This window comes from Oncorhynchus gorbuscha, linkage group LG03, assembly GCF_021184085.1.
Source record: "Oncorhynchus gorbuscha isolate QuinsamMale2020 ecotype Even-year linkage group LG03, OgorEven_v1.0, whole genome shotgun sequence".
Classification (NCBI taxonomy): Eukaryota; Metazoa; Chordata; class Actinopteri; order Salmoniformes; family Salmonidae; genus Oncorhynchus; species Oncorhynchus gorbuscha.
In genome coordinates, this window is record NC_060175.1 from 41,766,738 (window position 1) to 41,792,266 (window position 25,529).

A 25,529-nucleotide genomic window follows, 5' to 3' on the forward strand; every position below is an offset into this window, starting at 1 on the left:
TTAATAAGTGTTGCCCTTTTGATGCATTGGCTTATGCAAACTAGGAATGTTTTAAGGCTATGCTTGTTACTTTTGTTAGCTTTATATTTATTTGTTTGCCATGCATGTAGCCATTGCCAAATTAGCCTGCTATAGTATAGATCCGGCCTACCATGCTGCATGCTATTGCACCCTCTTTCTGGCAATTCATTGTTAACTGCTGCTATATTTATGCACAACATGTTTTTTATTTTACCTTTATTTAACTAGGCAAGTCAGTTATGAACAAATTCTTATTTTCAATGACGGCCTAGTAACAGTGGGTTAACTGCCTTGTTCAGGGGCAGAATGAGAGATTTTTACCTTGTCAGCTCGGGGATTCGATCTTGCAACCTTTCGGTAACTAGTACAACGCTCTAACCACTAGGCTACCTGTGGCCATAGTCATTAATTATTGCCATTAACAGCCAATTCATGTATGTTCATTGCTGTAATTGCATGTTATTTGCACATTTGTCTCCTTTTAGATCAACCATACTCCATACAATGCCAACCACGTCTCAACTTGGGACAAGCCCCATGTAAACAACTGTCAATCATTCCCTGCCATGCATCTCCATTACATCTATAAAGACTTAAACTGAACTGCATCTCTGCATCTCTGCTCTTTAACTTGAGTCCCACAGTAGATGGGCCTCACGTAAACCTCAATCGAGGGGCGGCAGGTAGCCTAGTGGTTAGAATGTTGAGCCAGTAACAAAAAGGTTGCTGGAACGAATCCCCGAGCTGACAAGGTAAAAATCTGTTGTTCTGCCCCTGAGTGCCGAAGACGTGGATATCGATTAACGCAGCCCCCTGCACCTCTCTGATTCAGAGGTTGGGTTAAATACAGAAGACACCTTTCAGTTGAAGGCATTCAGTTGTACAACTGACTAGGTATCCCCTTTTCCCCAATCAGTTACAATCTTGTAAATGAAGAATATTGTGACAGGCTAGGAACCATCGTTTTGGTTAGTGTTTCCCTGGGCACCCTTATTAGTGGAGGACATGCAGGCAATGTATAAAATCACCTCTTGGTCATGTTCAGGTGGTTCTGTGTGTTGTTGCTGTTGGGTTATTTCTGTGAACAACCATTTTGTGACCATTCTGTCTTATAAAAATTGTTTGGGGTGTGGTTATTTGTTCTGAATGGTATTTGTTGAGTTTGACCATTAGTCAGTTTATTCATGTGTGAATATTCAAGATGTTCATTATGTAAAGCCACTGTTGGTTTGTTTGGAGAGGATCGTCTGTTTTATTGGCTGCACCCACATATGAGGTGACTGTCTTTAAGTAAAGTCATTTGTATTTCTAAAATATACTGTTTATGTAAATGCAGTGGTTAACTGTTCTTTTCTACTATCATAAGTACAATATTGTTTGTCACATTTTTTGGTGGATCTAGTGGATCTTGCTTGTTCTTTATCAGCTTCTGTATGGTTTCCCTTTAATGGGCCTAGAAACTGGCTAACATTTAGGATGTTACAATTGTAATAAAACAATATTTTTGCAGAGGTCTGTTGCATTGCTCAACTGCTGATCCACCTCAATAGGTGGCCTGTCACTAACATCTTATGGGCTAGTTGAGGTGTTCCCCTCCATTAAACAGTAACTGGCATTGTCTGGTAGTTGTGCCATTTTAGCTAACCCTAGTCGGCAGTGTTACTACGATATACCACATTCATGTCCGCAAAATCACATGAACTACTACCGTATACTAGTCATTTCTGCAGAAACACTACAGTAAATAATACTGGTATAAAAATATAGTATTACAGTTTTTAGACCACAGATCTTTTTTTATATGGGTCCACCGAAGATGAAAGCAAAAGATGGTCGGTGGAAGAGAGGCTAGAAGGTGCTATTCCACAGCAGCTCTGAAGGTCAGAACTGTCTGGCCTGGTTTTCACACTCCTCTCAACTCTCACTTAGGAAAAACACTGACCACTTAACCTCTTGGCTGCTCTGCTTTGGATCAAATAGCCTATCCTCACACTGTCCCGTGCTGTGCACAAAATATGTATCTTCTTGTCTGAGGCAAGTATCACGTTAAAGTTCACTAAATAGTACATGGAATGTTAATTATAACATATTTCAGTTATTGGAGTTACTGGAGGCAGTTTCAGATGCTGCTTCAGTTTAACAGTTTTTTAAAAGTAATACAGGACTGATGTGGCCCCTATAATAAGGGGTGAACATACTGTGATCAGATGGACACACCTGGAGAACAGTCATAAAAGTTGGTTTGTTGATGTTTCACTGGAATGTTAGGTTATTTAATGTTAATACCTGGAAAGTGAGGAATTATGTATTTGAAATAAATGTGACTGTATTCAATTCAATTGCCATTAATTAAATATTGGGAGGTGGGGGGAATTAAACCATTAAGCGACATGGTCAAATCTTGCTTACATTTGTATATGATCACGTTTCTCTCTATTATGCGTGGGAATACTTGGGAACAGATTTCCAAAATTAAAATAACTTGGAGCTGATTTCCTGGTGTTTTTACAGTCTTTTACGTCCAACAATGGTATAAAAAACTTGGGGGGGCAAATAAAACAGTCCGCGGGCCGCCAGTTGGGGAACCTTGTCGTATATAGCCTCTCCCTATTTAAATGAGGTAAGAAAACCTGTAATGTAATGTCACACCCTGACCATAGTTTGCTTTGTATGTTTCTATGTTTTGTTTGGTCAGGGTGTGATCAGAGTGGGCATTCTATGTTGGATGTCTTGTTTGTCTATTTCTATGTCTGGCCTGATATGGTTCTCAATCAGTGGCCGGTGTCATTAGTTGTCTCTGATTGAGAATCATACTTAGGTAGCCTGGGTTTCACTGTGTGTTTGTGGGTGATTGTTCCTGTCTCTGTGTTTGTACCAGATAGGGCTGTTTAGGTTTTCTCACGTTTATTGTTTTTGTTAGTCTATTCATGTATAGTTTTTCTTTATTAAAGAACCATGAATAGAAACCACGCTGCATTTTGGTCCGCCTCTCCTTCAACTCAAGAGAACTGTTACATGTAACATCTAAATTAGGGTCCCCTGGAAACACTGACCAATACTTAGGTTCCTATACTGTCAATTGTAATTCCTCGCTGACGTATGCATTCGTTGTCATGTCAAACGGCAATGTACTCAAGGTGCTGAACACTAAATTCCAACTACAGAATTAGAATAAGCATTCTTTATCCATGATTCCAGCAGTTCACCATTTCAATAGACCTCAATTTAATTATTTTTTTCATGTCATGCGTCATTGCTTTGGCACTGTGTAGAAATTATAACAAAAGTGCAGGAAATGTATGAAAATGCAGAAAAATTGGTTTGTTTGAAGTTGGATTGAACAGTATAAAACAATCAGAATTGAGAGAACCCCACTGAAATCCCTTAACATTTATGAGCTGCTACCCTAGGGTCATGAACTACACATGAGCATATCTATAAAACATAAAATACAAATATTGTCATACTGTCAAAAAAATGAAAAAATATTGTGATATGATATTTTGGTCATAATGTACAGTTGACTATCATGTATCAAGTTAGGATATATTTTATGAATATTTACAGCGTAAGGAAAGGCCAACTGCTGGTATGGTACTGTGCTGAATGTTACTGATCTGTCAGTTAAGATTGTGAAGCCATGCATGTGCGTGTAAGACAATAGCTACTGTAACGCAACTCTGGCTGGTACATTGAGCGATTCCAATTACCACACCTGTTCCTATTGTGCTGGTCCACTGGGGACAGCTCGGCCCCACGAGACTTCAGAATGGATTGTGTTCGCATCCAGCTCCATAATTTCCCTATAAAACCCTAACATCTGCATCTGATAGGTGCTTTACCTGATCAATCAGGGCGTGAGAGGTACTCTAGCTCTCCAATAACAGTGAAATGAATCGGATAATATTGAACGGGCCATGGCATAATGTTTAGTCTGAAGTCAAATGCTTTTCAGCAGAAACGGAAGCTAGGTTGAAGATAGCTGTATCCATGACAACCGGATGCATCCAGTTGTTGGCAACTCTGCTAAGGGTGTTATGTAGAAGTGTGCCCCTCACTTGTTAGCCTGTCGAAAGCTGCAAGAGTAGACAACTCTAGACTGTCTAGAACTGTCTTCTCTTGCAACTTCAGACGTGCCCCTCACTTGTTAGCCTACCTATACATAACACCCTGGGACTTGACTTTGATGTGAGGATCGAAACCCCTAAAACTTTGATGCTGATTAATGAAAGTAAACAGGGCAGATTTTTCATCACTGGCATTTTCAAATGTTTGACTTTCAAGTCTGAAGTTTCAACTTCTTATTTATATAGATAATTAAATATACTTTTCTGGTTGCTTTTCTGAACTTTACATGTAGTCAATATGAATGGGAGACGTGATGCAAACTGCCTGTAAGATTTCCAACCTCGTTAAGGGGGAAATGGTAGCGCTGGTTCTGTTTAGATTGAATCCAGAGCTTGGGAGAGGAAGACACCGGGCCTCTTTGTTCTCTCAAATTAGCAGGAAAGAGAGCATGCCCTCAGGTTGAGGGAGATGATGTTGAGCTAAATTATTGCAGAAGATCTTTGAAGTTGCACCAGTGGACTGTTGGAGCTCTTTTTTTGTCTTATTTTTCGTGCTTAAAGACACACAGCATGATAGAGTATAATTCAAACCACCCTTGATACCAACCACAGAAGTATAAATAATTTAATAAAATAGGGAGTGGTTTTGTGAAATGCACCATCAAGTAAGTATGCAGCATATTTCTCTGTGTTTTGGACACAGTCTGTGGATTCTGGATCCTGTGGTGGAGGAAGAAGTGAAGGAGACCGAGGTTCTGGTTTCGGCTGGTCAGGAGAGGGCTCGGCTTGAGTGTGGCTAGATAGAACAAATCCTTTGGCGCAACATGTGGAAATACTGTGCATCAATCGCTACTGGAGCTATACTCTATAACACATAGAGTTGAAGTCAGAAGTTTGCATACATCTTAGCCAAATTCATTTAAACTCAGTTTTTCGCAATTCCTGAACATTAATCCTAGTAAAATGTCCCTGTTTTAGGTCAGTTAGGATCAACACTTTATTTTAAGAATGTCAAATGTCAGAATAATAGTAGAGATAATTATTTATTTCAGCTTTCATTTCTTCCATCACATTCCAAGTGGGTCAGAAGTTTACATACACTCAATTAGAATTTGGTAGCATTGCCTTTAAATTGCTTAACTTTGGTCAAACGTTTCGGGTAGCCTTCCACAAGCTTCCCACAATAGGTTGGGTGAATTTTGGCCCATTCCTCCTGACAGAGCTGGTGTAACTGAGTCAGGTTTGTAGGCCTCCATGCTTGCACACACTTTTTCAGTTCTGCCCACAATTTTTCTGTAGGATAGAGGTAAGGCTTTGTGCTAGCCACTCCAATACCTTGACTTTGTTGTCCTTAAGCCATTTTGCCGCAACTTTGGAAGTATGCTTGGGGTCATTGTCCATTTGGAAGACCCATTTGTGACCCAGCTTTAACTTCCTGACTGATGTCTTGAGATGTTGCTTCAATATATCCACGCACTTTTCCTTTGTCGTGATGCCATCTATTTTGTGAAGTGCACCAGTCCCTCCTGAAGCAAAGCACCCCCACAACATGATGCTGCCACCCCCCTGCTTCACGGATGGGATGGTGTTCTTCGGCTTGCAAGCCTCCACCTTTTTCCTCCAAACATAACAATGGTCATTATGGCCAAACAGTTCTATTTTTGTTTCATCAGACCAGAGAACATTTCTCCAAAAAGTACGATCTTTGTTCCCATGTGCAGTTGCAAACTGTAGTCTGGCTTTTTTATGGCCCTTTTGGAGCAGTGGCTTCTTCCTTGCTGAGCGGCCTTTCAGGTTATGCCGATATAGGACTTGTTTTACTGTGGATATAGATACTTTTGTACCTGTTTCCTCCAGCATCTTCACAAGGTCCTTTGCTGTTGTTCAGGGATTGATTTGCATTTTTCGCACCAAAGTACATTCAACTCTAGGATATAGAACGCTCCTTCCTGAGCGGTATGACAGCTGCGTGGTCCCATGATGTTTATACTTGCGTACTATTGTTTGTACAGATGAACGTGGTACCTTCAGGCGTTTGGAAATTGCTCCCAAGGATGAACCAGACTTGTGGAGGTTTACAATTTTTTTCTGAGGTCTTGGCTGATTTCTTTTCATTTTCCCATGATGTCAAGCAAAGAGGCACTGAGTTTGAAGGTAGGCCTTGAAATACATCCACAGGTACACCTCCAATTGACTTAAATTATGTACATTTTTATATCAGAAGCTTCTAAAGCCATGACATCATTTTCTGGAATTTTCCAAGCTGTTTAAAGGAACAGTCAACTTAGTGTATGTAAACTTCTGATCCACTGGAATTGTGATACAGTGAAATAATCTGTCTAAACAATTGTTGGAAAAATTACTTGTGTCATGCACAAAGTAGATGTCCTAACCGACTTGCCAAAACTATAGTTTGTTAACAATATATTTGTGGAGTGGTTGAAAAACGAGTTTCAATGACTCCAACCTAAGTGTATGTAAACTTCCGACTTCAACTGTAGTAGTCATAGTTTAAAGGATCATTTATTTTATTTTAAATTTGTCTTTCAATTTATTGTTATCGCATCAATTCCAGCAATTTATCGCCCAGCTCTGCTGTTGGGTGTCAAAACCAAGTTGATCTGTGATGAACTAAAATTAACTGAAAATGTGGCGCACTGTAGTATTGCTGCATCTGCATGAAAATTAGTTAATTAGCAATCAAATGAATTAAGCAACTGAAATGAAAATGTTATGGTATCATGTCGACCATGAGCTTACACTCACGCTGTTGTCATTGGACCCTGACACGGGATAGACTGTCCAGCCCAACTCAGCTGTCGCTGTGGTGGAGTCCATTAGTGTCTCTGTGGAGAAGAAAGAGAGGGCGGTCAGACGACATCCAAGTCATAGAATACCTTCAAACAAATAATATACAGTAGCAACGGTGCAGTAGGTGAGCATAGGTGGAGATGGGAGTCCATTTATGAGGTACTCATTCAAACCCATTCAAACCCTAAGATATAAGATTTGATTACAATTAATAATAATGAAACTATATTTCATTTTCAGTCTTAAAATTACTGCTACTGTAGTATTTTTTCAGACATCTCCATTATCCTCTCTCTTAAAGATGGCAATGCAACTGTTTGAGACCAGGGCATATTTGGCTACGTGCTGTAGTAGTAAACAGTGTGTGACCATCCACGTGGAAGAGAACAGATCACTGGGTTCACTGGAACTTGGTCAACTCTACCACAGCCACCAGGCTACTACTTCATGGGTCAACTTCCACTCAACAGGCACATGCTTCTTCAGTTCCACCCCCTGGCTTTGAGGGGCAACCTCCCGGCTGGAAAAAAGAAAAGCTCCTGGGGTAGTGAGAGGGGCCACTCTAGATCCGCTGGATTAGCTGGTGGAAAAGAACACCTCTGGTAATTGGGGCCAAAGAGAATATGTCTCCTGTTTGTCATGAGGTCCTCTCTGGCCAGCCAACGCCATTCCAGAGGCAGGCAAGGCAGGCTGTCTGTCAATGCCTTCTCTCTGAGAAATCGGGGGGACGGGGAGGGGGGCAGAAAGAGGGTCCTACAGGCCTAATGAATTTCCACTAGTTATTAGCCCAGGAGCACCAGTGTTGAGCTGGAGCAGATGGAGACAACATTCATCAGGTGATAGGCGCCAGCTGCAACTCCAAAAGGCCAGTGAAAGATGTATGCAATTCCCCTTGACAAGCCAGCTACTAACTATAAGTCACTTTTGGTGATTGGTAGTATAAAGTTATTTTTCAAAGATGTATTTATTATTCAGCATGCGTTCTGTATGATGTCAGACTTCCCTTTCAGAAATTGGAAAATGACTATTGGGCTACTGATCTGGATGGCCTGATTTTGGTCCTTCTGTAGCTCAGTTGGTAGAGCATGGCGCTTGTTACGCCAGGGTAGTGGGTTCGATCCCCGGGACCACCCATACGTAGAATGTATGCACACATGACTGTAAGTCGCTTTGGATAAAAGCGTCTGCTAAATGGCATATATATATATATATATTTTACAGTACAGTGCAGCTAAACTCACACAAGAGAGAGAACAGCATCCAATATATTTTAGAACGTTCCAGTATTTTATAACACATGGATTTCCTCTGATTTATTATATTCCAGAGGAAACCAAAGCTTTTAATTAACAGGCTCCACATGCTGCACATTTATTTTTAGGAACTTGCCGAATCTAAGAGCCTCACCAATATACGCAAAGCATAATAGCACATTTCACATCCCATTCAGTTCTCACAAAGCCCAAACAGTATAATTAGGCAGATGAGGCTGCATTTTTGCTACCATTGATAACCTTGTGCGACTTCAGGTTGAGCAGTCTACATGAGTGTTAGGCAGTGAAATGGTAATTATCCCCCGTAATGATAATGATAATTAGCTGAGTAGTAAAGTGAGAATGATGAACCCCCTCGGTGGTGGTTTAGGGAGTGTGGTGGTGTAGAGAAAAGGGAGGGAGGGAGTGAAAGCCCCTGGTATGTGAACACAGACGGCCCTCCAGTCCCTCAGTCAGGCTCACACAACCTTTTGCGTACTGCTATTAGAGGCCTGCACGCTGGACAGGTAGTACCTGGCCCTGAAAGACTGATCACATTTCCCCCTCCTGCTGACTAGACTTCATAGCAGGCAGCCACACCAATTCATTACCTGCTGCAGTGCCAAGAGTACCTCACTGAGTCACAACCAGCACTGTTCACTCCCTCCTCAATCCTCAGGCTCTCAGCAGGCAGCACAGTGGCAGGGCAAGACTGCTCAGTCAGACACACTGACCAGTAAGAGAGAGGCCAAGCAGAGTGGAGGGAGGGAGGGAGGGAGAGAGAGAGAGAGAGAGAGAGCGAGACCAGGCAGTGGAAGGAGGGAGGTAGGGAGGGAGAGAGAGAGAGAGCGAGACCAGGCAGTGGAAGGAGGGAGGTAGGGAGGGAGAGAGCCCAGGCAGAGTGGAGGGAGGGAGGGAGGGAGGGAGGGAGGGAGGGAGGGAGGGAGGGAGGGAGGGAGGGAGGGAGGGAGGGAGGGAGGGAGGGAGGGAGGGAGGGAGGGCGGGCTCTGGCCCCGAACAGGGAACGGTATGGCAGCGATGAAGCCAAGAGACCAGGACTGACTGTTTACACTGAGGTCTGGAGGTGACGACACATTCCAGCCTGGGCCTCTGGCTCAGCTGGAGGTCAAAGGGCACCAGCTATATTTCAGTTATATGAGCACACAGAGGATGCTGAGCACACCGAGGACGTGAGAGCTTAAACTTTTCAACAAGGCTGTCTTTTTTATTACTAGACAGGCTCAGCCTGAACACTGAAGGTGCATGAATATGCAATGAGACCTTGGAGTTTTAGATACGCTTACAGGCCTAAGAGCGCTTCCTAAAACACTTCCTGAGAGTAAGCAAGGAGGGTTTTGTGCTGATCGTAAACCTCCGCTGAGAGGGTTGTTTAAAGTTACAGAGGGGCCAGACAGGAGGGGCCAGCAGTGCTCCAACAACACTGAGTCTTCTCTGAGAGCTAGGGATGCCGCAGCCTCTCAGCTTTCCAGAGAATGTCATCACATTTTAAATGAAGGTTAGAGAGAGCAGCTGTTCACAAGCTCATAAACAAATTGAGTCTCAGAACACATACCCACATTAATTGACATGGATCAGGGGTTATAGGCCTGGGATTATTGTAGTGGAAATTGGTTGGTCGGCAGCCACGTTCTAAATACCAAAAAGTAGGAGCAACTCGTATAACTTCTATTTCTAAGAAGTGTAGGAGACAGTTATATGCAGAGCAGTTTGTTCCAAAATGATTGCAGGCCCCATTAGCAGATGGGCAATACACAATGGTGGAGGACGAGCCAAGATACCTGCACACACTATGAAGTGCTCTGAGACCAAGTGAAAATACAATTCATTTTCATTCATCGAGTCGGTATTCAAGGTATGTGATATTGCTTTGTTCAGAGCTTTGGGGACGTTGCTAGCCCTTTTAATCCAGGCACAGTGGTTCTCCTCCAGCTCCAAAGAGCAGGGGATGCAGCAGAGGAGGACAGGAGAAGCGGCCGGCCATAGAGCACGTGTGTGTACATGTGTGTCTGTTTTTGATCGCACATGTGCTTGATTTGTGTGGGTACTGTGTGAGTATGCTTTGGCTTGTGGCGAGTAGGTCAGGCTTTGAGAGATGGATGGCCAATTAGTGTGTAGGGTTGAGCAGGGCAGAATCTGACTGATGGATGTACACACTGTCTCCTCCAGGGTGTACCATCTTATCTCCCAGCTCCCATTTCCCTCCTCCAGGCAGGAAATAGGTAACAAGTGCAGCCAAACAGATGCACATCCCTGTATCTATAGCAGCACATTAACACACAGATGGACACAAAGGCGGACACATACACACACACGCAGTCACAGATTCACTGATTATACTGTAAAAATGTATACAGCATGAATTTTCGGCAAATTGTGTGGTAGTGTTCTGTCAAAATAGTGCAGAACAACAGTGCAGAACAGCTGTGTAGAATAAATACTATTATAATATCTAGAACGCAAGGCACTGCATCTCAGTGCAAGAGGCATCACTACAGTCTCCGGTTTGAATCTAGGCTGTATCACATCCGACCGTGATTGGGAGTCCCATAGTGCGGCGCACAATTGGCCCAGCGTCGTCCAGGTTAAGCCGGGGTAGGCCGTCATTGTAAATAAGAATTTGTTGCTAACTGACTTTCCTTGTTAAATAGAGGTTACATTAAAAAAAAGGCTTCAACATGGGCAAAACCGGGCTTGTATCAAATTACGTTAATAGTTTAATGAGGGTATTTCTGAAGAAGTGATTGACCTCCAAAACACAGCATGTAAAGGCTTGCAAGCATGATGTTCTTTTATCCTCCTTCCCAGGAGAATTGTACTATAGCCTAGCCTCTACGGAGCAAATTCCTCAACATTGACTTCTACATCAAAGCATCCACTAACACTTTTTTTCAATGCGGTGGAAATGGCACCACAGTGTTTTTCTCACCAAATCTGTGGTGTGTATAACTCAATGAACTTCCATTTCATTAAACACCTGGAATCATAGGCTATATTCAATGGAAAATGTGGATTATAGATGGCGGTACAGCTATAGCCTGAACAATCTGTCCATAAGCTAATACCATAGACCAGAGAGCAGTCTTCTTGTGGACAGTGATAAAAAAAAATATGCCTAGATTTATGGGCACTGGGATTGGAAAAACTGCCTGTGCTGAGGTAAGACTGATGCCCATAATGATGGACGCACACTGCTACTGTATGGCATTTTGGACAGAATAACAAGTAGAGTGCTCTGTTTCATTTGAGGGAGGGAGCCCCTGAACCTGAGACATCTCAGAAATCTTTCAACTCCATGAGGGTCCATTAGGTGGGGCTCCCACCACCACCACATTACAACATGTCCTTGTGCGGTAAATGAATCAGTAATCCTGCATCTACAATGAAACAGGGGCTTTGTGGATGAGGTGGCATCGGCCCAAACCCCAACAGCATAGGCTTTTTTTCAGAAAGTCAAACTGGGCTTGGCGTGCTGCCCTGGGTATCTGGTGCACTTTAACATGTGTCTTTGGAGAGACATCATTCTATCAGGAAGATTTATGGGTAACCAGGGGTTATTGTCGGTTCCTGCAAGGCCCGGTTCTGGGGTTCTGATGATGATGTAGGGGCTCGAGGAGTGATGACGTGGGATGGAGTGGGACACGACTGAGGCTGAGGATCTAGGCCTGCTCTGAGGGAAAGAGAGGAAGTTGGGCAGTTGATTTTGGCAGCAGACAGTGCCCTGTGAAATATGCTACCACACACAGTACGTGGAGCACTTTGACTGCTAACAGAATGATACAGCACACCATTCCCCTGGGCTACTAGGCAGGATGTTCAATAGTAATCCTTACAGAGCCCACTGTGTTATCATTCAATATAACTAAACCTGTCAGCCTGGACAAGGAGAAATGACCAAAAACAAAAAAGTAAATCAAGCAAAAACTCTACCATAACATGACTGTCAAGTCCTCTATGTACTACTTAGAATCACTCAAAGACACTCCTGTTTTAACCCTTTTCTGAATCAGCCAATTTTATAATATAATAATAATAATATATGCCATTTAGCAGACGCTTTTATCCAAAGCGACTTACATCACAAGAGAATCTAATCTAATCCATAATACTAGATTATTTAGGTACAGTATGTACATGTGTCAAACTACTGGATCGTACAAATAACAGCTACTCCTGACCCTTAGTCATTCATGATAGCACATACAGATGTTTGATCACCCTGTTGCAGAACTGTACTGCAATGCAGGACACTTAAAATGTGCAGTGTATTTGAGGTTTAAAAAGGCTTCTAAAGTTTGTCATTTCCACTTTGAAATTTGAGACTTGATTTTCCCTTACAAAAAATGTATTAACCACTACAAAAATGTCAATTAAAGGAGTAGTTCACTATTTTACACAAACTTGATGTTAGATGGTTGCTCACCCTGAAAGTAGTCTACGGGCCAAGAGAAACTGTAATCCATGGTTCAGTTTTCTTTAAATAGACATTAAAAACTTAATATGGCCAGATCACCTTTAAGTAACATCAAACCAAATATGGAGTTGATTTCAGGTGATTTGACATTAAACATGCTCACATGCCCCCATCACTTTCATTGATTGTTAGCTTGTAGTGGCTAAGGTTAGCTGACGTTTGTAGTGGATGTTTAAAGGATACTGAACCATTGACTACAGTTTGTCTTGGCCCATAGACTACTTTCAGGGTGAGGAACCATCTAACATCAAGTTGTAAAACATTTCCTGTTGCTGCAAGATTATTGTCCTGCAGTAGCACACTGGCTAAAATTAAGATCCTACATCTGTAACTTTCCAACAGATCACTATTCCAAAGTAATCGACTTAATCATTTTCCAAACCTGGTTTACATCATCGTGGATTACAACACCCCTGTGCGCTGGCTTGCCAATCTTTTCAACATTTGGAATTCTTTCCATGCATCCAGGATGTGTGCTATTGCTATTAGCAGTAACTGTAGGTGCATCATTAGCACACAGTTTCACTGCACATTAAAATGTAGTTAGTTCTGAAAGACACCATATTTCATGATTTGAGTGCACCACTGTTAATTGAGAACCATCAATCTCAAAAGTACATTTGGAGAAAGAATGGTCACCACCTGGTCAATCAAGCACACCGGGGCTTTGGGAGAAAAACCTCAGCTTGGCTGCAAGGCTAGAAGAGTCAAACATGTTTCTAATATTTTTTAAATACTCCTGAAATCCTTGTTCAAAAATCCTAATGGAGGATAATGGTTTTTCCTTGAGTGGTTAATGGAAAAGGCTGTAATAATGGATCTCATCATTCAAAATAGTTCAATCTTCAATAGACAGAGAAAAGCCTTCAGTCTGATAATTGTTCCCTGAAATGTGGAGATCTTCCATCATACTTGAAATACCTGCGGGAAAATCATGCAAAGATGCACAAAGCACCTTACTTCAAACTAACAGCTTTTCACACATCAATACTAATTAACTTGATGGAAATCATCATTGCAAGCCTCCCACACCTTGCCTACAAGCCATAGGGAGAAAGGCGGGTGATAAAATGTTTTATACAGACAGCACATGCACAAACATGAAGCAATTCCTTGTTCATTGATGTATGGTACCGGGTTTCCCTCCCGGGGAAGGACTGCATGACAGGCGCTATCTCCTAGGTCGGGTTGAACAGGACAGGCTGTACCAGAGCCCAAGGCCCCTCAGGACCTATGGTGGCGTGGGAGTACCAAGGGTAAGAGGCATTCCTCCCAGGTAGAGAACACCGAACTGGGGGGAAGGAAGGGCTCAGTGTCCCCTCCCAACTCACAGTATGTGCCGGGATAATGAACACGTCTTAGAGTTTAAGGAAAACCAATCTCTGTTCCCACATTTCAGATCCATAGACCTGCCAGAAAAACAGCTTTGTATGTGCAGGCCTGAGAGGCATCACAGCAGGGAAACGGCTCTGAAATTGTCTATGTACTGTAGGTCACAGAGAGATGGGTAAAGTACTCCAGATTGACTGATAAGTGCCCTTTACTTGTCAAGTGATGTGCCGTCCAAGCTTGACTCAAACAGGCAGCACTTTCCAATCATTGTGTCAGCAAAAATGTAGCTATAAAGACAGAAGAAAAAATACATATTTTTCTGTTTATTGCCAGTCTTACCTTGTTTGTCTGCTTGACCCCTGTAATATACCTTCACATTAACCAGTCAATGCCACTCCATGCCAATAGCCTGCCAAACAATTGAGTTTACTGCCTATTCCACATCCTTTAAGAGACTTTAAACGTAGTCATAATGTATATTTCAGAGCACCAGGTTTACTCCTGATTCTTGTCAGTTAAAGGGTGGCTGATAGAGGAGACCTGGTGACCTGTCCTGTCCTTCATGTCACTGAGCTGGAGCTGACCCACTGGGCAAAAATTGCTTGAATCAGCGTTGTTTCCATGTAATTTGAACCAGAAAATTCAATGTGATGACGTTGACTCAACAGTGAAAACTGATTGGATTTGCAAAAAGTCATCAACGTAAGGGAATTTTGTATTTTTTTCACCCAACTTTTAACCTAAATCCAACAACAGGGTGACATTTTTGGTCGATTTTTACATTGAACTCATGTTAGTTGACAACTCAACCAAATGTAAATCCAAACTAGACATTGAACTGACGTCTGTGCCCAGTGGGGGGGTTACGCCTGGTGGATGGAGAGCAGGAAGTCCAGACGGACCATTTCTCAGGCTGTCAGAGAGTAAACGCTGTACTACAACACCCTTCCATGTCCCACAGCTGTCTACCTGACCTGAAATATGCATGAGATGAAAATGTGTGAGACTGAGCTTCTGAGCTAACACTCTCCTCATATCATGTTGAATATCTAAATATGGCCATGGGGTGAATCACTGTCCTTGATGTAAAGGGTTCAACTTGATTCATGTATGATATGCTGATGTTTTTCTCTAGGCACAAGCCACTTATTTATTGATTGGCTAAAGCGATTGAAGCCGGTAATCTAAAGAAATACACAAACATCACATGTATACAGCATTCTGTGTATGCCAACTACTTTCCTAGATTCAACATTGATAAACCAAAATGGTATATCATTTCTAGGTTAAGTGCTACAAGAACTGTAAATGGGGCTTCTGACATTATATTGTTGAATGATAAATCCGGCTCATCCGGAGATGTGAATGATTCGTGAAATGTAAATAAATAAGTCATTGGCTCATGCAGAGACAAGCGTGCTTTCGTGTGGCCGTTTATCATTAGACGTGTTTGTCATTACATGAAAAAATAAAGTGGAAAATAAGGACACATGAAAGTAACATTGTAATGAAAATGACAGCAATTTAACACACTGTTAAGCTTCCTAACCCAGCATTACTGGAATCTTAAGAACTGCCAGTTCCTCAAATTTCCTGTGCCTTACCTGGCATGTACTTCAAATGGGCACGGGGGAAACTGCTTCTCCAATACAAATCCCCGATCACCTTTGTAGGTGATGTCATGGTGAAGTTGGATAGCTAAACTCATGCACAGAAACACGTAAGAGTCTAACAGTTGTCTCACGCCAGGTCGTCAAATCAGAGGCACACCTTCGAAATAAAGTTGTTTTTGACGAAAATGTAAACGTGTTAGTTTGTTAAATTTACCAGGTTGGAGTAATAACATGTTCAACAACTTAAGACATTGGCTCGAATCTAGGTTGTGCCTTTAGATTTAGAGAACATTTAAAACCAAGGATTCATTATTCACTTGTCTCATTGACTTCTCAAACCCCGGCCTGGTTTGCTTAGCTTGTTTCACAAGCATTCCCAGAAGTCTCATGATGTTGCGCCTCTAGGATTAGAAACTCTGTGACCATAACGTCACTGCATGAACTACTGTTATGTGTGTCTAAAATATTTACCAAATGGTGGGGATACAGGCATTGGCCCTGTATCCTCCCAGGAGGACTCAAAAGAACAAAAGGCTTGATACAAAACTGGTGGTTATATCATTAATTACCAGCATATTGATATCAAATACTGTTCACTCTCACTGTTTTACACATTGGCAACAAACCAAAGATTGGTGTCTGGATCCATGAAAGGAACACATATCAGAGAACAGACATTAATAAGAACTCCTGCATCCTGCCATATGAAACCCATATGTGCGTGTGTGCCTCTCTGTGTTAGGAATTGGCAACAACTATATCATTGTCTTTTGTAAGGCAGATGTTTCAACCAAGGAGCCTCCAGAAAAATGTCAAAGCTTAATATCACAGGGGATGCTTAGTGAGATATGATGGGACTCAAATAACCTCCATTCATTTCCCATAACCACCCCACCAAGTGTAACTAATAAAACATGGAAGCACAACTATTACAACATAAATGATACAATAGCTCACCAGTCTGCGTCCTTATTAAATCTTCTCTCAGTAATATGAATCACAAGAATTGAAGATGCCCTAGATTGTCATATTAAACCTTCAGCCCGTTCTGTGTAGTTTCTGTGCTGAGGAATTTGAGCAGTGACACTTGATGTGTGAGCATCACAGGGTCAAACTAGGAGAGTTGAACCGTTGCCAGTCGATGCAGTCTGTCTGCCAGGGAAGTTATAAGCTCTAGATCTCTGTCTGCACAGATATCCCCATCCTCCCCGCTGCATAATCAATAGCTCGGTCTACTTATCCAATATACTGTATATGTGTCCAGAATTCTCTATTGAAGCTAATGTCAAATGTAAGTGATGTGCTTATTACAATTTATAAAAGTACAGACTCAGAGCTTCAAAGTGGTATATCACACACTGTAGTTGGAAGAAACATCGGAAAGTGTTGATGCTTTGAGAGTATATAAACGTGTTATCTCACGTAACAGACAAGCAAGAGAAAATGCCCATTGAAAGATTTTGATCAGATTTGAACACTTCCTGAAGAGCTCTTCTTTGTTTACAACCATTCAGCATCTTTCCTACCCATTTAAGCCTTAGCACCTCTACTTAAACCCAGCTAAATTCAGGGCAGCAATGTTTTTTTTAAAATGTTTTGAGAGCTATAGCATCACATTTACAGCTGTACATACTGTGAGGTAGGAACCAGCATCAAAAGCCTCACATTCTGTAGTCACATATTTGCTCACATCTGTGTTGCGTAATCTTCCATAGATGCATGTTATTTCGGGACTTTAATCAAACCTGAGCATGAAATGATGATGAGGCAGATATGAAAGAGTAAAGTTGTGGGAAGGCCTGTATGAACCAACTGACAGACAAATGGCGAGAGACGGATATTTATCTCTCCTATGGAGAGTGTCTGTGGGTTTCTGTGTGAGTGTGTGCTTATGTGTGTGCGTGTGTTTTTAAGTGCATACCTTTTGTGTGAGCATGGCTGGTGTAGTGACTGAAGGATTACGCCATGCTCAGCAGTAGACAGCAGACTCCAGCAGAGCCAGGTGGGTAGCCCTTCCCTCCGCACTCCCTCCCTACATGCCTCCTAACACTCATGCTTGTTCTGACTCTGAGATGCTCCATATCCAGCCCACCTCGCTTAAGTTCCCTGAACCGAATAGGAGATGAGTGTACCTCCTCACGGCCGTGACTGTTTTACCAGGACCCCCTGGACCTGGGGACCACACGTATCAGGGAACAGAGGAATGGCAGACCTACTTCAGATTCCTGGCCTATGAGCTAGTCGTCCTGTTGCCAGTGGAAGAGTTATGACCGGTCATGCCCCCCTGGGGTTCTATAAAGCTCAGACTCTGATGCAGGCTCCATAGTGGGTCTAGTCTTGCACTGCTGGGACCATTACTCCTGTCTGAGGAGCCTAGCTTAAAGACACACAGCCAGGACATGCCTCCACAATAACCCAAATATCACTCCACATGTTGGCACCCCAAATCCCTGCCATCAACATGCTCTCCATCACTGAATACACAGCACGATGGAAAGTGTGTACCAAAAAAAACACTTTCAAGTCCCTCTAACACAAAACTAACTATCCCGAGATATTGGACACCTGTAGGCCATAGATGAAGAGCTAATGGTTTCATGGTGGCAAGCTCTGAATGGTTATAAACAGGGTTAAATTGAGCTGCCTGTGACAGCAGAGCAGTGCTCCCTTCAGCTGGACCAGGCTATGTTGACAAGAAGCAATTCTCACCAGACACATTTCCAGAAAGCCCTATCCACAAAGACTTAAAGTGTCTATACTCCTGCACATTACTCAGAGCTCCAATACACCTACACACCAACTGGAACGTGGTGCTGTACCACAGCAAGATAACAGAAAGGAGTCATCCCAGACCAGAACACCCACAACGCATTTCTCAATAATTCTACACTCCGGCCCCTCCACAAAACCAGCACAGAGAGGCATTCTCCTTGAAATCCTCATCATGTGCAAGCATGCAGAGTTAGAGAAAGCAAAGCATGATTACGGGAAATAATATAGTCTGTATGTCCTTGTCAATTGTAACAATCAGAGGGTAGTCTACTCAAATCAGAGCATACAACCCCCACAAACACACTAAGACTTAGGGAAAAGGAGGGCCAAAAACGACCCCATTGACATCAACGGGGCTGTAGTGGAGCGGGTCGAGAGATTCAAGTTCATTTGGGTCCACATCACCAACAAACTATCATGGTCCAAACACACCAAGGAAGTTGTGACAGGGGCACTTTCCACCCAGGAAACTGGAAAGATTTGGCATGGATCCCCAGATCCTCCAAATGTTCTACAGCTGCACCACAGCCTGGTATGGCAATTGCTCGGTAAGGCACGACAGAGGGTAGTGCGTACAGCTCAGTACGTCATTAAGGAGGCTGTCCTCTCAACTACCGCACGGCAAGAGGTACCGGAGCGCCAAGTCTAGGTCCAAAAGGCTTCTTAACAGCTTCTACCCCCAAGCCATAAGACTGCTGAACAATGAATCAAATGTTTTTACACTGCTGTTACTCATTGTTTATTATCTATATATAGTACTTTACCCCTACCTACACGTACAAATTACCTTAACTAACACATTGACTAGGTACTGGTAACCCCTGTATATAGCCTCATTATTGTTATTTTATTGTGTTACTTTTCATAAATATATACTGTATATATATTTATTTTTTCATGTTTTACTTTAGTTTATTTAGAAAATATTTCTTAACTCTATTTTCTTAAAACTGCATTGTTGGTTAAGGTTGGTAAGCATTTCACGGTAAGGTGTAAGGTGTAGTATACCTGTTGTATTCGGCGCATGTGGCATATAAAATTTGATTCGATTTTTTGTTTCTTTTTTAATTTTGAACTGATGGCAAACCAGACGTGGGGTGAGGTTCCTGTACAAAAACAGGCATAGCCCGCTGTTAGCCTGTGTCACCTGAAATTAGCCTTGGAACGTGGAGGGGGAGGCCAAACATGGCCATTGGCTTTACAATGTAGATAAATGTTTATTGTAAAACCTGTGAGGTATACAAACAGAGCCTGGCTTGTCCAAGGTCTGTGGGTTTTGTGTTATTTCTGTTTGGAATGTGGGATGTTCCTTTAATGTGCAGAGCCTTGTCGTCTGTTTGCTTTCAGTCATTACAGTCACTTAAGATGACAGAGCTGTTTGCTTTACTTATCTCCCAAACAGCTAAAAAACATAAGTGTTTTTTGTGTCTGTCATGCCTTAAGTTTGGGCTTGTATTACTGTGTTTACCTCCTGACTTAGATCAAAGACTGATTGCTTTAGACTGTGTAACCAGAACAGAGTGCAGGCCAGTGATTACATCCCCGTTCTCTTTGTAGAGGCATCTTAAGATCCAGACAATTGTCCTATGGAGAGTAAAGGCCAGGGACATATTTCACACAAAAGCTTGACTCTGATAGGTGCGCTCAACAGAGACGTCTGCTAGTCCACACTGCTTTCTGAAAGCAATGGCATCAGGATGTGTTGGCCCGAGAGGAAAGAGTTCATCTGTTTGATCGATCTGTCCAGGCCTCTATATGGAGGACAGTTTTGTAAATCATCTTAAGTGAGACCATTGTAGTTCTTTCTCAGAATAACAAGACAAACACAAGTTCTTTGTACAATCAACATATAACAACGCTAATCGAAATATATGTACAAACATAATGAGTGATCATGAAAAGGGAGGAAATAGAATGAAAGACAAGTAAGAGACCTCAAGATATTTGAATATTAAAGATGTGATACTCAGTCTGTGAACAGTCTGTTGTCCTTGGCTTTGGCTAGGCCACATGGAGGTGAACAAAGCAAAGATGGCAGTGTCCTTCTTTGTCCTGAGTGGAGGAGTTCCTTGGTGGTGGTTTCTTGTTCCTTTCCTCTGAGTTTGGATGGTTATGTCCCTGGTTGCTCTGTCTTCTGGCTCTTCCTTTGAGTTGCAGAGGCTGTGATAGAAATTGTCTTCTCTTTCTTTCCTTGAAGAAGGTTAGCTTAAATGTACCGTTCAGCCTACACTAGTTCTTTTAAAGACTAAGTCTCCTTCTGAGACTGTTTAGTGTATGGTCTCTTCCGTCCCAACATATGTACTAGATTACAGGTTCTATTCCCTAAAAGGTCATTTCCCAAACCAGATCTTGCCATTAAAGGCAAAGGTCCAGGTCCTGTGGTCAGCCTACTGAACATGGAGGTTATTCTCTCTCCTCGAGAAAGAGAGAGAGGTCCAGCTTGAGAAGTCCAGCAGGATAAGAGGCATGCTTCCCATCCGAAACTGTTCGAAACATTTCATGCATATATTATGCCATTGTGACATGTTTGTTTGCTTTGGTCTTTGGCAAGGGTTTTTTCAGCTGTTCTGCACAAAAACAAAATGTCTCGAGGCTGAAAGTCAGTAGCCAAAGTCTCCGTCCCTTCATCGATGACTGATCAACAGTAGGGATTCTTCAATTAAGTGTTTGTTGTCATTCAGCGAGATGCTTTCACTTACTGCACCAAACATCTCAGTTGGATGTAAAATTACGTGACTAAGATTTCGTCGGCAAAAACATTTAAATTAATGATGGATTTCTACAGTCATCTTAGAGTATTTTGAGCTACAGCATCTCAAAATGGACAAACAGTGCTATTGCCACTTTTTTCTCATTTTTCAAGCGAAGGCCTACTGCGAAGGCAGTATCCAAGCACACTCGTTTGGTTCGCCTAGCCCATTCCGGCTAGCCGCCAGCCAAACCGAAGCATGCGGATGCCTTAAGAGAGTGAGCGGGAGACAGCAGAGTCCTTTTTCCTGTGAGGTCACATGGTATCGGACCTCGGTGTGAAGGGATACTTTTATAACCCTTTGTCTTAGAGAGATACCTACAATTATTTGCATATGGTTAAAAACACTGTACATAGCTGATAATAATTTGAAACATCTTTATCCTTTTGAAACCTTTATTAATTCAATGTTTACTGTCCAAAAATAAATAAATAATCATTTAACTAGGCAAGTCACATCTTGAACTTGCTTTGGCAATGAAAGCATATGTTTCCCGAGCCAATAAAGCACTATTGAATTCAGAGCTTGGAAGAATTCAGTAGTCCATAACAGTTCAGCATTATAGACAGACAGTAAAAGTATGTTCAACATTGTTCAACATATGACATTAAAACTAAAAGTTAAAACTAAACACTATTCACACTTAACCAGCTGGAAAATACTGTAGTCAATTGTAACAATTTAATCCATGGTTGTTCCACCTGGTTTAACTTTGGCACAGATGAAAAATCTAAAAATCATGCCTTATTTTAGAGATAAAACCAACAATTCCCTTTCTGTCTTAAATCCAATCCTCAAGTAAAGGCAATTCATTGTTACTTACCATCTACAAATTCTTATTTCATCTTTTAAAAAAGGCTTTCCAGAATAACTAGAGGAAAGGGTATACACTCTGTCTTGGGATGGAAGCACATAGTGGGCCTTTCAGAGAGAGGATTTCTGTAAAGCACGTCTCCAGTCATTGTCCCCATGAAGGGAAAGGGAGCCTTGACACAAGTAGACAATACTGCACAAGTAAAACACTGTTCCTTTTTTAAAGACACGCGGAAGCCTGCTTCCACAGCCATTTCAAAGGTGAAGAGTTCCTTAAAAGTCCTCAGTGCCAACATTCAATGAGAGCGATACAGAGGGAGGTGTGTGTGTGTGTGTGTGTGTGTGTGTGTGTGTGTGTGTGTGTGTGTGTGTGTGTGTGTGTGTGTGTGTGTGTGTGTGTGTGTGTGTGTGTGTGTGTGTGTGTGTGTGTGTGTGTGTGTGTGTGTGTGTGTGTGTGTGTGTGTGTGTGTGTGTGTGTGTGTGTGTGTGTGTGTGTGTGTGTGTGTGTCCATTAATTGCTCCTCTGTCGGGTGTTCTGTCGTTTCACGCTGACAACCTTTCTTACACAGGACACACAGAATCCTGATAGAGGGGCATCAACAGGTGCCAAATGAAGGCTGGACATGTTTTTTTCACTGTGTACAAACTAAACCACACACACACACAAAAGCACAAAGAAAGCTAATGTCCTGTGACATAAAGCTACAGGAACTCCTGGTATCAAGAATAGAAGACAGAAGCTGGAAGTATTATAAAAAACAACAAGCTGCTTCTTTGATAGAATACATCTCAGGAATCATGTGCAGGTACTCTATCCACCAGCTGGTGAGAAAGACTGACTGAGAAACAGAGATGCAGAGAAAGGGGAGGGAGAGGGGGCAAGAAGAAAAGGGGAGAGGAGAGAAGAGCAACAAGGAGAAAGAAAAGAAAGTGAGCTGGACACACACAGGAGCTGATTCACAGGCATACTAGGCACTGCCCTGGGAAAAAGACTCAGAGCAAACGTGTCGATTGGCATGCAAATCAGGCCGGTATGTGGACACAGGGGGGAGGGTCTCTCTGGGCTTCAGAGGCAGTCATTTGCCAGCGTTCACCTCCCATCAATATCAAGGCTGATTAATGAGAAGCTGGGGGGAGAGAGGGGGAGGGTAGCGGCCAGGTGTCGGAGCAGCCACAGAATGGGAATAAAGAGGTCGAGGGCAGTGATCCGCAAGGAATTCCAGCAGAGCGGCAAGCAGTCCTGGGGGGTCGGAGGGGGCTGCTGGAACACAGGGGAGGGAGGGCTGGATGCATAAAGCCTTGAATGTTTGAGACCAGGGAGAGTGTCCTCCCAGAAGAGGGTCCCTCTAGGGATTACAAAGGCTCATGTTCAAATAAGCATTTGTGGTTGTGAGGACATGTGGCAAATGTGATTGTGCAAGTTGTGTGTAAGCGTTTCTGGAAGCGTTAGCGTGTATGTGTGTGTGAGGGGGAGTTCACCCTTGTGCCTCACTCGTCCTGTGACTGGCCTGGTCATGTGGCCAGCGGTTCTCACAGGGGCACTGGGCCATCAGAAACAGGAGGGCACTGATTACGGCTGCATGCCTATGTCATTGTTTGTGCCGGGTGCTGCCTCTCTGCTGAACACAGGAAAATCATTCCTGAAACATCAGCACCAACCCATAAGAACAGGCTGTCCTGGATGGGACAGAGGGACTATTGTGTCGGTTTGTCACAGGTAAAAACTGACTGACTCAACAACTATGGAGTCTATTTACTCCTCATTTATCCCACTGTCCTCTCAAAACATGCCTACTAGAAAACAGATCAATGTTAGTGTGTGGAGGAAGCTGTCAATTCAACATAGACTGCAATCACTACATGTAAAATGTGAAATGGAAGTGTAGAACTACAAAGCACTCATTTTATATCTTCTGTTACGGGAATTTTTGGTCTGTCACCCAGGCCGCTGCATTCCTTCCGTGACAGAGCGCACAAGGATTGAAAACTAGATGGAATCTCAGATGCCAAGCCAGAGTTGAAGAAACCTCAGAGATATAGGCTGCATATGGTAACATACTGGGTTAGTTCACAAAAGGATTAGTTTAAAAAAATGATTCAACTAAAAAACACTTAAGAGAGCAGTACTAAGAAAAAGTACTTTACATTATAACCCGAAAAATCCTTTCACACCAGCAACCAATGCCAGAAAAATAAAAGGCAACAAATCCAGGCCAGTGTTCTGTAAGTTGCTCTGGATAAGAGTGTCTGCTCAATGACTAAAACGTAATGTAAATGTGCATTTATCAGTATGTATCCATGCATGATCCATCAATGATAAATACTATGTTGCGAAACGTGATGAGAAAGGGTGGGGAGAGATGAGAGGGCCTTGTCAGACTCATGGACTAGGCCTAATATCCAGGATGCCTATTATTGTGAGGCTGTGAGCTCAGAAGCAGAGGAGAAAGAACTGATCTATCAAATCCTGGCCTTGATACTGCTCATCCCATACCCACACAGCCCTGTTCAGTCCTGATCCACACACAGAGCAGGCCTTGGCTATGATACCCAGCAAGGCATTCTGATTTCTCCTGGGAGAGGCTGTGTTGATGGGTAGGGGAGGGGGTCAGCTACAACCTTCAACTGATTAAGGAAAATAAACAGGGCCATTCTGAGACTGTTCCTTCAGAAAAATTATACAACAGCTGGGGCTTTCTAAAAAATCTGTGAGAAAAACACCAAACACAAAGGATTCGTTGATTTTCCATTTTTTAGAGAGTCGGGATAGACCTTGTAAGACGAATATGGGGGTGTCTCTAACACGCCTGCCTTCGCGCCGGGTGCCACGCTCTCCACGGTGACCTGAGAGTGTGTCAGGCCCTTTTCTGAATAACCAGCACCATCCGCCACATTGAGAGGGAGGCTAAAAGGTTAATTGAGTCTGCGCTGCGCCTTCCTCTGTGTAATTTACTGTGATTAATGCATGGAGGTTACTGTCAGACTCATTCTCTAATTGTCCAAAACACCTCGTAATTAACCACATCTGTATAAATGTGTGTGTCTCTCACTGTAGCATGCTCAGAGCACTGGGGGATGTTGATGGGAAAACATGAGAGGACCTCTGATCTCTCATGGTGTTTTCAGCCAGGGCATATAGATGGAGTATTTCATATCCCTATTGGACAAGTAGTCTCTATGAATCTGGCTTTGAACCTTCTATTCAGTTAGACCTTGACTGCTTTTCTCTAAGAAATTGAGCTGCTGAAACGGGAAGAAAAGGCTTGCATTGGCCACAGCTAAGAGCAGGTATGCCAAAGGGTGTTCATTAAACAGAATGTATCTGGGTGAATTCTCACTGCAACCCAGAACCTTATCACTCCTGTGACCTGCTCCTTCTTACAAGTTTCCGCTTGAAACTTTCCCGACGAGAAAAACTTTGGTTCAAGAGAAAATCTCAACGCACAGAGATCACAGTGCGCTCAATCCAAATGTTGTTCTGAGTAACAATGTGATACCCAGGGTAAACATTTCAAGTTTCCTGTCAGTCTCAGGCTGTCTACCTGCCAGTGTTCTCTTCATCAATTATTTCCTGGGAACCCCTTGCCAGGTCTTGTACTGAATTT

General features: G+C 42.7%; 1 protein-coding gene across 6 annotated transcripts in view; it reads right to left on the minus strand.

The window, feature by feature from the left end:
• LOC124031384 (ephrin type-B receptor 2) overlaps positions 1-25,529 on the minus strand; it is a 149,632-nt gene that overhangs the window by 85,476 nt on the left and 38,627 nt on the right. For 4 of the 6 annotated variants that reach the window (XM_046342548.1, XM_046342544.1, XM_046342547.1 and 1 more), the window contains exon 2: positions 6,849-6,934. In XM_046342548.1, the coding sequence (XP_046198504.1) occupies positions 6,849-6,934 (86 nt within the window). The remainder of the gene's footprint in view (positions 1-6,848; positions 6,935-25,529) is intronic. The other 2 variants (XM_046342546.1, XM_046342545.1) reach the window with 1 other exon arrangement.